General features: G+C 39.4%; 1 protein-coding gene across 4 annotated transcripts; it reads left to right on the top strand.

Moving 5' to 3' along the window:
* The first annotated feature begins 974 nt into the window (after window positions 1–974).
* HNRNPA3 (heterogeneous nuclear ribonucleoprotein A3) lies at window positions 975–10475 on the top strand. 4 transcript variants are annotated; one of them, XM_070070646.2, is made up of 11 exons: window positions 975–1039; window positions 3195–3317; window positions 3405–3551; window positions 3630–3840; window positions 4170–4262; window positions 4351–4446; window positions 4537–4617; window positions 5098–5232; window positions 5972–6094; window positions 6186–6258; window positions 9001–10475. In XM_070070646.2, the coding sequence occupies exons 1-10, from the start codon at window positions 1034–1036 to the stop codon at window positions 6236–6238; spliced, it is 1068 nt and encodes a 355-aa protein (XP_069926747.1). In that variant the 5' UTR covers window positions 975–1033; the 3' UTR covers window positions 6239–6258; window positions 9001–10475. The 4 variants fall into 4 exon arrangements, with proteins under 4 accessions (XP_069926747.1, XP_017198439.1, XP_008257006.1 ...); XM_017342950.4 differs by having other exon boundaries at window positions 975–1105; XM_008258784.5 differs by having other exon boundaries at window positions 6355–10007.
* Window positions 10476–13808: the final 3333 nt, after the last annotated feature.

Genomic DNA, 13808 nt, shown 5'->3' with positions numbered 1-13808 from the left:
TAACTTTGCCTCAATATGGATTCTCATAGCATTAATTTATAGCTGCTACAGGGGTTGGAAAATCATCTAACCCCATGCCCACGTTCATCTGAAAAAGTAAGACTAAAGCTCAGTAAACCATTTAAAAATACTTGGCTAGGTCATCCTGTTCATTATACTTTACCATTAGAAACAGGTGATCATGTTAAAGTAAAAATTCCTCAGGAATATGCGGCCTACGTGGCGACTGTGCTTTTTTGGAAGTCTCAGCTCCTTAAATTCTGTTCCCTAGAGCAAGGCTTCAGCTCTGTCTACACCAGCTGGGAGAGCACTAGAAAACAACCCCGACATGTTTCTTGAGACCACTGAAGAGCTGACCTCACCAGTCCTGCCTGAGGGCGTTAAGGGCGCACGTTCAGTATTTCAGCTGCGTCTTGAGGCCTGTCCAGAGTGCCTAAGATTCATACATGTCTGTGTCGCAGGGCTGTTCAGTACAGCTCTAGGAAATGGCTGTCGCAGGCACAAACATTGCTCCCTGGCATTCGGAAACCGGAGACCCGACAGGCCTTTCCTGCAACTGTAAATTACGATAGAAAGTGTGCTTTTATTTCACGCTGGGCAATGGAATGAATTCGGAAATGGAGACCGAGACCGAGAGGCATGCGTGGGGGAGGGGGAGAGAGGCCCGAGAAGAAAGGGAAAGGCCTTTCTCTTCAGCGAGCGCGGTCACGAGGCGTTCTCCCGTCGTGGGCGCTTGCCATTGGCCTAGCCCGCGCTGACGTCACGACAGCCGCTTGGGCGCGAACGGCGGCAAGGGCGGTGCTGCATTGGAGGTTGGCAAAGCGCGCGCGCTCCCGCGCCTCCGTTCTCCGGCGGCCAATCCGCTTGCTGGGTCCCTCTTCGCGCCCGCTTGGCCACGCCCCTCTTTTTCAGCTCGCCCCGCCTCCCGCCAAACCGGCGGCGCGCGGATAGCGCATCACGTGACGGCTGGCCCCGCCTCTTCCTCTCGGTCCCATATTGAACTCGAGTTGGAAGAGGCGAGTCCGGTCTCAAAATGGAGGTAAAACCGCCGCCCGGTCGCCCCCAGCCCGACTCCGGCCGTCGCCGCCGCCGCCGGGGGGAGGAGGTATTAGGGGGAGAGTGGGGGGTTGACGGGTAGTGGCCGGCGTGGGGGACCTGGCTCGGTGGGAGCGGGGAGGCCGGGTAGACCAGGGCGGCCGTCCCGCGCTCTGCGTTGAGACGAGCGGTGGGGGGGGGAGGGGAAGGCAGCGGGCGCCAGAGGCCGTTTCAGGGCCCTTCGCCCTCTTCGCTTTCGGCCGCACAGGGAGACCCCTTAGGAGTGGCGGCGGGGCTGGGGGAGGCTTTTGGGAAGGGAACCGGCCCGCTGGATGCGCGGCCTCCGGAGCGAGGCCGAGGGCGGCATGGCGGGCTTCGGCGGGAGCGGTTGGGAGGAGGCGGTGGGGGGAGGGGTGGGGACGAGCAGGCACATCCGGGCAAGTGAGCAGGCGGGCGTCGGCCACATTGACATTGATCCGCTGCCGCGTTACGAAATGGCGCATTGGCCCGCAATGGCCGCCGCCTCGCTGGGCCGCCGCGGAAGAGAGCGCGGGATTGGAGGGAAGCGGGAGGCGGCGGCCGGGCCGAAAATGGCGCAAACCGCCTCGCCGCTCGGGGCGTCGTGCTGCTTTTGAGGCCGGGCCGTGTGGTTCCTGCGCCAGCACCGAGCTGCTCGCTGAACAGTCGGCCCTTCTCCGGCCCGTTCTTCCTAACACCCATTTGAAATAACGAGATTTTTTTCAAAAGTTTGCCGATTAAAAACCTAGCCTAGCCCATTTTTGTTGTAGTACTCTGAGTTAACAATTATCGGGTCGTCGAGTGGGCGAAATACTTTGTTTTAAGGATTTCGGTGTAAATGCTAAGTAGGAACTTAAATCTCGATCTCTGTGTTTTCCCATTTTTGGAGTTGGCTTTCCTGGCGTTTTGTTTGAGCACTACAACCATTTTGAGATTTTTGTGTGTTTATGATAATTTTATGTGGAGTCTAATTTTTCTTCGATTTGGCGCACAATTAATCAGCCTTGAAGATGAATTAATGCTTTAGGCTGTTAATATTTTTCCTAGTCTATCGTACGTTACTGTTAACATTTCTCTTTAGCGGGCGCAGGAAGTCATTAGAAATTAAAGTACGCCTTTTTTGAGATGAATGGAATGTTAATGCATTAATTGGCAGTTGATACAATTTATTAAAGATACCTATGAAATTATAGGGTAATTTCAGGGCCATCGTAAGCTTTTATTTTTTAATTTCAGTTTCTGTTTTAACTGTGCTCTATTCGTCTAGCATGAGCATATACTTTACCTAATGTAACTTAGTTCAAATTGGCCAGGTTTTTGTGGTTCTAAAATCGGAGCTGGCGCTCCACATGGCAGTTCCTGGGTTCGATTTCCCTCTCCAGGCTTTAGTTTTGGACTGAAGTGGAGCCTAGGAAGCAGCCAGGATGGCTCAGTTGGGTTGCACCGCACACGTGGAAGGCATGGATAGTTGCTGGGAGACTTCCGGCTTTGGCTAGATCAGTTCCATTTCAGACTTGCAGGCATTGGGGAGCTATAACATGTGTGCCCTCTAGCACTTGCAGTTTGTTTTTCAAATAAAATGAATGTGTTGTATTTGGCATTGTTTACCATATTAAGTGCAGATAGGTAATTTTTGTAGCATACATCAGTTTGATTATAGTTATCTAATATTGGTCGACTTTGGGGGTCATGCGGGTTTATTCTACGAGTGTTTGTTGACTTAATGGACGCCGATGAATTTCTGTAAATTTGCCACTCAATACCTTACAGTTGTGTTTCTGTTTTGTAATTTAAAATTAAATGCTTATTGCAGTGGAGATGAAGTGTAAATGGCACTTGTGAAAACATTGTTTTTGCAACATTATTAGAAAAATGACTTCTCAATAGTAACTTCTAAAAGCCTCAGGCACAAATTTGTAACTTAAAATTTTTCTGGTATACTGTTTTGGGGGAGGGGGAAGTTATTTGAAACCCTACTTGTGATTTCCTTGGCAACCTTTTACTCCCTGAAACAGTTGAAATCCATTTTCTCCTTAAAAACTAGACAAATTGCTAGTGTGACGGGAGTTTTGATTCTTAGTTTAAGCTTTATCATTGGCCGTTTATTACTTGAAATAATTAAAACTGTTTTTTCTTCTCAGGGCCATGATCCAAAGGAACCAGAGCAGTTGAGGAAACTGTTTATTGGTGGTCTGAGCTTTGAAACTACGGATGATAGTTTGAGAGAACATTTTGAGAAATGGGGCACACTCACAGATTGTGTGGTAAGTTACTAAGGGAACAAGATTGGAGGGGGTAGAGAGAGGACTTGTGGAGATGGACTTCAGGGCCTTAAAATTTTTATTTTGTAGGTAATGAGAGACCCCCAAACGAAACGTTCCAGGGGCTTTGGTTTTGTGACTTACTCTTGTGTTGAAGAAGTGGATGCAGCAATGTGTGCTCGACCACACAAGGTTGATGGGCGTGTTGTGGAACCAAAGAGAGCTGTTTCTAGAGAGGTATCTTAATGCCGTATTGTGTAATGCATGAAATTGTAGTGTGTTTTTCTTTTTTGGCTTAACATAATTTGTTTGTAGGATTCGGTAAAGCCTGGTGCCCATCTGACAGTGAAGAAGATTTTTGTTGGTGGTATTAAAGAAGATACAGAGGAATATAATTTGAGAGACTACTTTGAGAAGTATGGCAAGATTGAAACCATAGAAGTTATGGAAGACAGGCAGAGTGGGAAAAAAAGAGGATTTGCTTTTGTAACTTTCGACGATCATGATACAGTTGATAAAATCGTTGGTAAGTAGCAATTTATCAGGACTTGAATGAAGAAGCAGAAGTGATTCTCTGTTTTGTTTTGAATGAAATATATTAAATTGCTTGTAATTTTGTGTTCAGTAGCATATAAAGTGTAACATTCACTTTCATAAAGTGTCTACACCTGTGTAACCAGCATCTGGATCAAGGAAAAGAACATTTACATCCCAGAACACTTCCTTCATTCACACTGCAAAGTTACTGCCTTCTTGATAATGTTTTATTGTGTTAAGTAATGACAAAGGATATCGTTATATATGCTTTTGTGAACATAAAATAACATTTTTTTGTTTTGATTAAAAAAAATTCAGTTCAGAAATACCACACTATTAATGGGCATAGTTGTGAAGTGAAAAAGGCCCTTTCTAAACAAGAGATGCAGTCTGCTGCTGGATCACCAAGAGGTGAGTAGAACCAAAAATAGATAAACAATAGATATGAGTGAGTGGTATTTGTAACATTTAAAAAATTTTTCCTTGCCTCTGTTAAAAGGCCGTGGAGGGGGATCTGGCAACTTTATGGGTCGTGGAGGAAACTTTGGAGGTGGTGGAGGTAATTTTGGCCGCGGTGGAAACTTTGGTGGAAGAGGTAGGATATTGTTTTCATTTTTGAGTAGAAGTGTGCCTAGAATTTAATGTTAAATTGAATGTATAATTTTAATTCCTACCTTTTCTCCAGGAGGCTATGGTGGTGGAGGTGGTGGCAGCAGAGGAAGTTATGGAGGAGGTGATGGTGGTTACAATGGTTTTGGAGGTGATGGTAAGTTTCTTAATTGATAGTTTAACTATTTTATACTGTGAAATTGTGAAGTATTTGAATCCTTGCAGTTTCAGTTGAAACTTGAGGATCTTGATAAGAGTATACTAAACTATTCCCATAGCATAAGCCTTTTTCCTCCCTAGAGCCTATAAAATAGCACTCATTTGTAGCCAACCAAATTGTGCTAGCAGTTGTGCTAAGGGTCTGAGATTATATTATTGTATTTTCTTCTGTAAAACAAAAAAATTGTGGTTTTTCTACTTTTTTATGGTTAATTCATTATAATCTTTTTTCTTTTTTTATTTTTTTCATTATAATTCTTGGAAGTCCAGGTTCTTGCTGTTCTTTTGATTGTATCTTACCAGGCTTTGCAGTGTTAGATAACTTGTTTGCATATTTGCCAGTGACTTAAATGTACCATGAAAATAGAAATCAGCAACTTGATCATTGATGTTTCTGTTGGCCTAAAATTTTTTGTAGGTGGCAACTATGGTGGTGGTCCTGGTTATAGCAGCAGAGGAGGCTATGGTGGTGGACCAGGATATGGAAACCAAGGTGGTGGATATGGTGGAGGAGGAGGATATGATGGTTACAATGAAGGAGGAAATTTTGGAGGTAGTCAGCTTTTACTTGTTTAAATGTTTAGTATTTTTTGTAGTTGCACTGATCACATTCTTGTTCTGTAATTGAAAATGTTATATTAGTGGCTAATTAAATTGAATTTCTTTGTAACTTTATTGGGTCTTCAGGAAACAGTGAAATATAACGAAGTTTATTTTCTGTATGAACAATTACTAGTATTACTAGTGTGTAGTACCTGTTTTGCACTTAAATAAAGTAGTTTTTGTGAATTTTTAATTCTTAAGTACTTTTAAACTGGACAAATTAAAACTAAATTGAGTACTCAAGAGTTGTTGAAATTAATAGGGTACTACCTGGAATCTAGGTTAACAGAAATAGTTCGTCAATGCACAGATGTACTTTATTAAATGATGAGGCTTTTCTTAATGGTTTAAAACAATGCTTCAGAATCGGTACATTGAACACTAAAAATAGTTATGAGGAGTGTGTGTGTGTGTAAGAGTACTTTAAGTACATAGCATCTCATAAAAAATACAGGGTTCCTCTAATATCCTGGCCTCTATACCTATAAGGATGGATTTTGGGTCTGATGGGGGCTTTGAATTTGGAGTAGAGGGAGTTGGGTACTTGTATAAAATCTGTTTTTAAAGAGCTGCCTTTATGTGTGGTAAAGCATGATGCCACTATGATTTTCAAAAGGTAATTATGTGTGTTAAAATGCAGAAATAATTACTATGTGTATAAACCACAAATAAAACCTTTGTGATTTCAGGTAACTATGGTGGTGGTGGAAACTACAATGATTTTGGTAATTATAGTGGACAACAGCAATCAAATTACGGACCCATGAAAGGGGGCAGTTTTGGTGGAAGAAGCTCGGGCAGTCCCTATGGTGGTAAGTAATTTTTTTTTTTCGTGGAAATTGTTTAGATACTTTTTAATTAAAAAAAAATCATGTATATTCAATTGTACATGGTTATTTCCAGGTGGTTATGGATCTGGTGGTGGAAGTGGTGGATATGGTAGCAGAAGGTTCTAAAAAAAAAAAAACAGAAAAGGGTAGGTATCTTTTAATTTAATTTTTTTAATGATGATGATAATATGTGGAAATGTTCACTGAGTGTAATAATTTTTTTATCCTGTATTATTCAACAGGCTACAGTTCTTAGCAGGAGAGAGAGCGAGGAGTTGTCAGGAAAGCTGCAGGTTACTTTGAGACAGTCGTCCCAAATGCATTAGAGGAACTGTAAAAATCTGCCACAGAAGGAACGATGATCCATAGTCAGAAAAGTTACTGCAGCTTAAACAGGAAACCCTTCTTGTTCAGGACTGTCATAGCCACAGTTTGCAAAAAGTGCAGCTATTGATTAATGCAATGTAGTGTCAATTAGATGTACATTCCTGAGGTCTTTTATCTGTTGTAGCTTTGTCTTTTCTTTTTCTTTTCATTACATCAGGTATATTGCCCTGTAAATTGTGGTAGTGGTACCAGGAATAAAAAATTAAGGAATTTTTAACTTTTCAATATTTGTGTAGTTCAGTTTTTCTACATTTTAGTACAGAAACTTTAACACAATGCAGTTTCGAAGGTGTTTCCTTGTGAGTTAACAAGTAAAGAAGATCATTGTTAATTACTATTTTGTATGAATTTTGCTAAAGTTAACTGTAAAGAAACACCTACTGACTTGCGGGTTAAGGGGAATCTATTCTCCCCATTTCCAAACCATGATATGAATGGGCACTGACATGTGGAGAGAATAGATATTTGTATGTTTGCAATGTCTGTTTTAGATAAATAGGATTGGGTATTTAAATTAGCATATTTGTGAATTTAATAGCGTTAAGATTACCTTCAAATGAAAAAATCTCAAAATTCCTATTTGGTTTTGTGCATTTTCTTTCAAATTGTAATCTTATGATTTTAGTGTGTTAGATTTGCTGAGTCCTAGCTGTGTTTAGAACATCTCCATTCTACATTTACCTTGGTCACATTTGAACTGCTGCCATAGTTTTTGGGTATAAAAGAATGTCTACCGCCCTCTTCAAATTCTGGGAAGGGAGGATAGTGGGTGTTTTCCCACTCCTACCTTAAAAACCATTCTTAAACACTTCAAAATATAGGACCACTAAGCTTGCTATATCTGAGCATATTAGTTGGGTACCTTTATTTTTAAAGCACAAGAGGCCCATAAATCTTATTATTTTCCATGGTTTACTTTTTTTGTTGGTTACAAGCTCTCAGCAAGAGAATAAAATTCATGTATTATTGAACCTTTAACTGGCTGGCATGCTTTCCTGTCTGTACCCTATACATTTTGCTGGGTGAAACCAAGCAAAATACAGTCTAGGTATACTTGTCCAAAATAACCTACTGCAGCAGAAATGTAGCATAGTTGCTTAGTACAAGCTTCTCTTCTTGGAGCCCTGAATTGAAATTTGAGTAGTGGGAATTCCCAAAGAAGACACTGTTTCATCTTGTGTACCCTTTCACCTAAATAATGTTGGTGTTGGTTCTGTGTTTGGAAAACTGGTTGAGAAGAGTTTTAGATAATACGATCATATATATAAAAACAAATGTCTACTGTTTTGCGCCAGCTAGTGCTTACACTTTTCACTCAAGCCCTAAGAATGTGCCCTGCTGTTACTTTCTTTGGCAGTTGAACGTTGAATTTGAGATGATTATTTTTTTTTGTTTTAAGAAGTACTAAGCAAAAAAAAGCAATAAAAAGGGGAATGGGGCGTGCTAGTGTTTGAATATGCTCTCTTGTTGCTCTAATTTTGTGCCTCTGTGCATTAATATCTGGATGCATGCAATGCCAGCATGGGAATCGGTCTCCACAGATAATGCAGTTTTCCAGAAACACTCACAAACCAATAAATGTAACACACAACATTCCATTTGTTAATGGGCATATGTGAATAAGCAGTGGAGAAAAAGGCTAATATTAGAAAATGGTTTAAGTCTTTCAAACTTCAAGTGTGGTTATATAAATGGACACTGTCAATGTTTATAAACTTGGGTACCTGGTCAAAATGCTTGGGAAACATTTTATTAAAATCGAGCTAAATTGTCTCAAGTTCTTTTATTCATACAATAAAGGTTGAAAATGGGGGAGATGGACATTTCCTGTTTTTATGTTTGTAAAACTGTTTGACACAACCTTGACAGTATCCTTTAATGGCATATGAGGTTAATTGTACTATTAACCAACTTTCTGTGTTCTGGAACTAGTTTGAGTGAAAATTTTTTCAGTAAGTTGATGTTTGCAACCTATAAGCAGGTGAAGTCTGTGTATGTGACCTGTTTATAAGTTGTATTAGCTTAGCTCTTGCGAACAGTGTGGAAAAGTAAGCCATGAGGAGAGCGATTTAACCAGCTTTAAAGGACCTAAGATGTACTATTTAAGCACAGTGTGGATCAAAGGAAACTCCCTAAGACAGGACTTCAGCAGCCTTTTGAGTATGGACAAGTCAGCATAAATAAAGAATGACAAGGCAGCAGCAAGAGCTTCAACTACAGAGAAGTGGAGGCATAAGATACTATGATGATAGTGAGCAACTTTCCAAAAGCTAGTTAAATCTGCTTATTACAACTGAAATATCGAAGAAAGTCTAGCAGGAAGGAGCTCTTCGCCTTTTGGAACATCAATGAGAGATAGTTGCCACAGTTGCTAGGTCTAGCACTTAGACCTGCAAGGAAGGGCAATAAGCATTAGGTAAGGCTTGAATTTGATTTTTTTTTCACTAATTAAAGAGTAATTTTTTGTAAAGCAAGGTAAGAGTAATCTTTCTGATTTACAGGTTGAATGAGAACCCTACTTGCCTAAATGAGGAATGTCTTTCCTACCATCTTAAATACGAAGGTTTCTGGCTGGGTAAGGTTGGTAGCTCACAGTAAACCTGACACCATTTATTTCCCTACAAATTTATATTAGAAACTTAAACTTTGCCCCCCCATTTAGTAGGTCCGTTGGCAAAATTTTCTGTTAAATTATCTTGGTACCATGTCCAGTATATTTTAAACATTAGATATTTTAAAATTCCCCTGCAATAGCCAGAAGTATTCACCTTAGGTTAGATGTGGCCCTTTTTCATATATACAATTCTTAGTATCTGTAGCATGAAGTCAATTTTTAGAGAAAGAATAAGCTCAACTTTAAATGAAAGTAGTTTATGTAATAAGCATGACTTACATAGAGACACATAAAACTAATCTTCATGCCAGGAACAGCTCTTTCAAATGAATCTTCAAAACTCAGATGATACAGATATAAAAATAGGCTCCGGTTAAGTGGCTCACACTCATCCATGAGTACTCATAAAATTCAGGGAATTTTTGGTTCTCATTTTGGTTATCTTGTAACTAGAAGTAGTGGAGGTCTGATTACACTGATGTTCCTTTTTTCAAAAGATCTTTTCCCAAAGAATAATTACTCGTTACTCTTCAGTTGCTGATCCTAAAGGGCTATTTTTACTGCCCTAAAAGTTTAATAGTGGCATTTTTTTTATTTACAAGTAACTTTTCGGGGATACACTCAGTAGGAATTAGTCTGCAACTTAAATACGTTTTCTATGTGAGTAGTCTTTGCCAGTCTGTTCCCAAAAGTGGATGACTCTGTGTAAATCAGGACTCAGTTTCGACACATTACTGGAATGAAGTGTTAAATGAGGTAACAGTCCTTTCATGATGAATTTTTCACAACATGGTTTTACTGCATCAAATTTCTGAAGATAACAAAACTTATCTTTTTAAAGGCATTGCTCTTCCCAGTCCATTGCATTTATGAAATAAAATTATTTTATTAAAACATGTTCCATTGTCATTTCTGATAAGTACCATGTTCTCAAGTTGTAGTACCAAAAAAAGTGGGAAATGAAATTTCTAGGTTACTGATTCTAGTGCATTTCTTAAAAAGCTGACTTTATGCTCATATCCTATAAGACTATTTGTATGGTAAAATAAAGTCCATTTGTTAAATCTCCATAATTGAATTCGGTTTGGTTTTTAAGAGTTCCATTGTGTTGCAATTTGAAACATTTCTGATGACAGTATTGAGAGTTCTGGTAATTGATTTCACAAAGCAGTGAACAAGCATGCAAATGTGTTGGTAATACAAGAGTTATTAAGCCTACCTAATAATTGAAATTACTTCTAAAACTTTGGTTATGTTCTGATTTTTAAGATTTTCAGGTGGTCTGTAATGGATCAAATGTTTCATTTGTAGTATAACGAAATGTTTACAGAAAGAACTTTTTCATTAAAATATTTTTAGAAATGTGTGTGTGGTTTTGTTGCTTCAGTGTTGATACATGTGTGGATGTGAGTCTTTACATGGGTTATCTTAAAAATGCAGAGTCCGTTAAGTGGGAAATCAGCCATGGGAAAAGTTAAGCAAGAAGCTAGCATCACAGTATATTGCTTTTCAAGGATGTAAGTCTTGGGTGGAGTACATGAGCTACCTAGTGATACAAGGTTCTGAACTTCACAGAAAAGTCAAGGCATTTAGGCCAGTAGGTTAGTAAGAAGGAACACGTATAACTGCTAAAATGAAAAGGGATTGCACATATTGGAAGTATGGTTAGACTTGGGAGTTGATTGTTTTCATGGTGAGGGTGAGTTGGGAGAAGCTGCCTTCATAAAATCCACCTGAAAAGGTTTGGTGATAGTTCCTGACTTGCAGTGTGTATGTATTTGGATTTCAAGCCACAAGAGTGAATTTTCCCAATTAAGTGTAGTGCTTGGTAAGTTGAAGCTAGGTGAAGGTTTTGGCTAGTTTACCAATAAAGTTACAACATTTTGCTGTCACTAGTTTTATAGATGCACTGCACTTACATTCAGGTGATCATTAGGAATTGTATTTTATCAGTTTGATTTTTGAGCCCTGGAAACATTTCTTATGCTCTTAATTTTGAAATTATTAAAAGGCTGAACATTTAGGAAGCATTGCATCTCCCATGTAGCAGAGATGAGTGCTTTCATTTGCAAAGATGGGATCCTGTTAACATGGGTTGGTTAACTATAGATTATACAATGTTAACGGGGAAAGCAGTAGGTAATGCCATTTACCGCATTTTCAAGTATGGTAATATTAGGTAACAATAGAGATCATGGAGTGGAAGGGCACAGCGGGTTAAGCACTGTGGTTCCTGCGTTGTGTCAAAGCACTAGTTCAAGTCCTTGCTACTCCACTTCCATTCCAGCTCCCTGCTAATGTGTCCTTGCCAGCCACATGAGACCTGGATGGAGATCCTCCTGGCTGCTGCCTTTCGCTTGCCCATGTTGCAGCCCCAGCTGTTGGAATCTTCTAGGCAGTGAAAAGATGTGTATTTCCCTTCCTGTCACCCTTTCAACTATGTCACAGCCCTGGAAGCTAGGAAGTAGGAAATTGCCCATACTGATTGATAGTAAATGATGTTATGCACGAGGGTGTTGATCTTTAATAGTGTTTTAGTACATTCACAGTGCAAAACCATTATGTTTAATAAAGGGCCAGTAATGAGTGAAATACATGTACATTTATGTCACAGTACAGGTAGTTTTGTATTCCATGTTACGTATACGTCCCTTAACATCAAAAGATTTCTAGTAAGTTGGGTATGAGGATCTAGGAAAATGTAAGGTTTCTTTTTTTTTTTTTAACTTTTATTTAATGAATATAAATTTCCAAAGTATGATTTATGGGTTACAATGGCTTCCCCCACATACCGTCCCTCCCACCCACAACCCTCCCCTTTCCCACTCCCTCTCCCCTTCCATTCACATCAAGATTCATTTTCGATTATCTTAATATACAGAAGATCAGCTTAGTATACATTAAGTAAGGATTTCAACAGTTTGCTCCCACACAGAAACATAAAGTGAAAAATAATAGATGATTTTTTTAAAATGATGATGAAATCAGATCAGACCTATTATATTTAATCCCAGTGAGAGTCAAGTTGGGAGTTGATAATTTCCTTTTTTTTTTTTTTTTTTTTTTTACAGAGGATCAGTTTAGTATACATTAAGTAAAGATTTCAACAGTTTGCACCCACATAGAAACATCAAGTGAAATATATTGTTTGAGTACTTGTTATAGCATTAAATCTCAATACACAGCATATTAAGGACAGAGATCCTACATGAGGAGTAAGTGCACAGTGACTCCTGTTGTTGACTTTACCAATTGACACTCCTGTCTATGGCATCATTAGTCTCCCTATGCTCCAGTCATGAGTTTCCAAGGCTATGGAAGCCCTCTGAGTTCTCCGACTCTTATCTTGTTTAGACAAGGTCATAGTCAAAGTGGAGGTTCTCTCCTCCCTTCAGAGAAAGGTACCTCCTTCTTTGAAGACCTGTTCTTTCCACTGGGATCTCACTCGCAGAGATCTTTTGCCAGAGTGTCTTGGCTTTCCATGCCTGAAATACTCTCATGGGCTTTTCAGCCAGATCCGAATGCCTTTAGGGCTGATTCTGAGGCCGGAGTGCTATTTAGGACATCTGCCATTCTATGAGTCTGCTGAGTATCTCACTTCCCATGTTGGATCACTCTCCCCTTTATTTATTCCATTGGTTAGTGTTAGCAGGTACTAGACTTGTTTATGTGCTCCCTTTGACTCTTAGTCCTTTCATTATGATCAATTGTGAACTGAAATTGATCACTTGGACTAGTGAGATGGCATTGGTACATGCCACCTTGATGGGATTGAATTGGAATCCCCTGGTATGTTTCTAACTCTACCATTTGGGGCAAGTCAGCTTGAGCATGTCCCAAATTATGCATCTCTTCCCTCTCTTATTCCCACTCTTATGTTTAACAGGGATCACATTTCAGTTAATTTTTAACACTTAAGAATAACTGTGTATTAATTACAGAATTAAACCAGTCATAGTAAGTAAATTTAAGGTTTCTAATTCTTAGGTTTTGCCTTAGTTTTGTGAGGTTGGACAAGTTCCTTGGTAATTCCCAAGATCCATGCTCCCCATTGGCAGTTGAAATGTCAGCAGTTCCTTCTAAAATGTTTTTATATGCATAAACAGTATATTGGGAAATTTGTCAGAATTCTGTCACAGTAATGCATGCTTTAACATTTGGGTCTCACTTTAAAGCTGTGACAAATATTTTCAGGTATGCAACCATCTGGATAAAATTGTGATGTTAAATTAATGTCACAAGCACTGAATATTAGTTGGTTGCCTGAAATACTGGAGGAGAGTGCTGAGTTTCATTAAATAGTAGCAAAAATAATTTTCCTCATCAAAATTCTTAACCAATTAAGAACTGTTTTTACCTAATTTTATGTAAAATAGAGCCTATACGTATCGTCAGTGAGTCTGCAGGTTAAATGTGATAATGAACTTGGAAGTTTAACCTAGTGCCAGCGTCATGGTATCTATATAGTCTTTGTGGTTGTAGTGATGTTTATTGTCTTAGGAGTATCCTGAAGCATATGTCAAATTAATAGATGGGAGAAATATGCCAAGATTAGAGGGTTTGTCTCAGAATTATGCTTTTCTCCCCAGTTCTCAAGTATTAACATCCAATGGAAATTGAAGCTTGTGATAAAGATCCTTGAAATGGGAATAATTTTGTATATGCTTTGTGGACTAATCACAGAAATGTGGGTAT

The sequence above is a fragment of the Oryctolagus cuniculus genome, chromosome 3 (assembly GCF_051225735.1).
Source record: "Oryctolagus cuniculus isolate XC-2025 breed Fujian yellow rabbit chromosome 3, ASM5122573v1, whole genome shotgun sequence".
NCBI lineage: Eukaryota > Metazoa > Chordata > Mammalia > Lagomorpha > Leporidae > Oryctolagus > Oryctolagus cuniculus.
The sequence above is the reverse complement of the archived record's forward strand: the minus strand, read 5'-3'. Positions and strand labels throughout refer to the sequence as shown.

Bases quoted from the DNA above. Each gene is read 5' to 3' on its own strand.
- HNRNPA3 (XM_017342950.4), top strand. From the start codon at position 1,034: ATGGAGGTAAAACCGCCGCCCGGTCGCCCCCAGCCCGACTCCGGCCGT. The intron at 3,318-3,404 runs GTAAGTTACTAA...TTTATTTTGTAG, and splicing joins GCACACTCACAGATTGTGTG to GTAATGAGAGACCCCCAAAC. The intron at 4,263-4,350 runs GTGAGTAGAACC...CTCTGTTAAAAG, and splicing joins TGCTGCTGGATCACCAAGAG to GCCGTGGAGGGGGATCTGGC.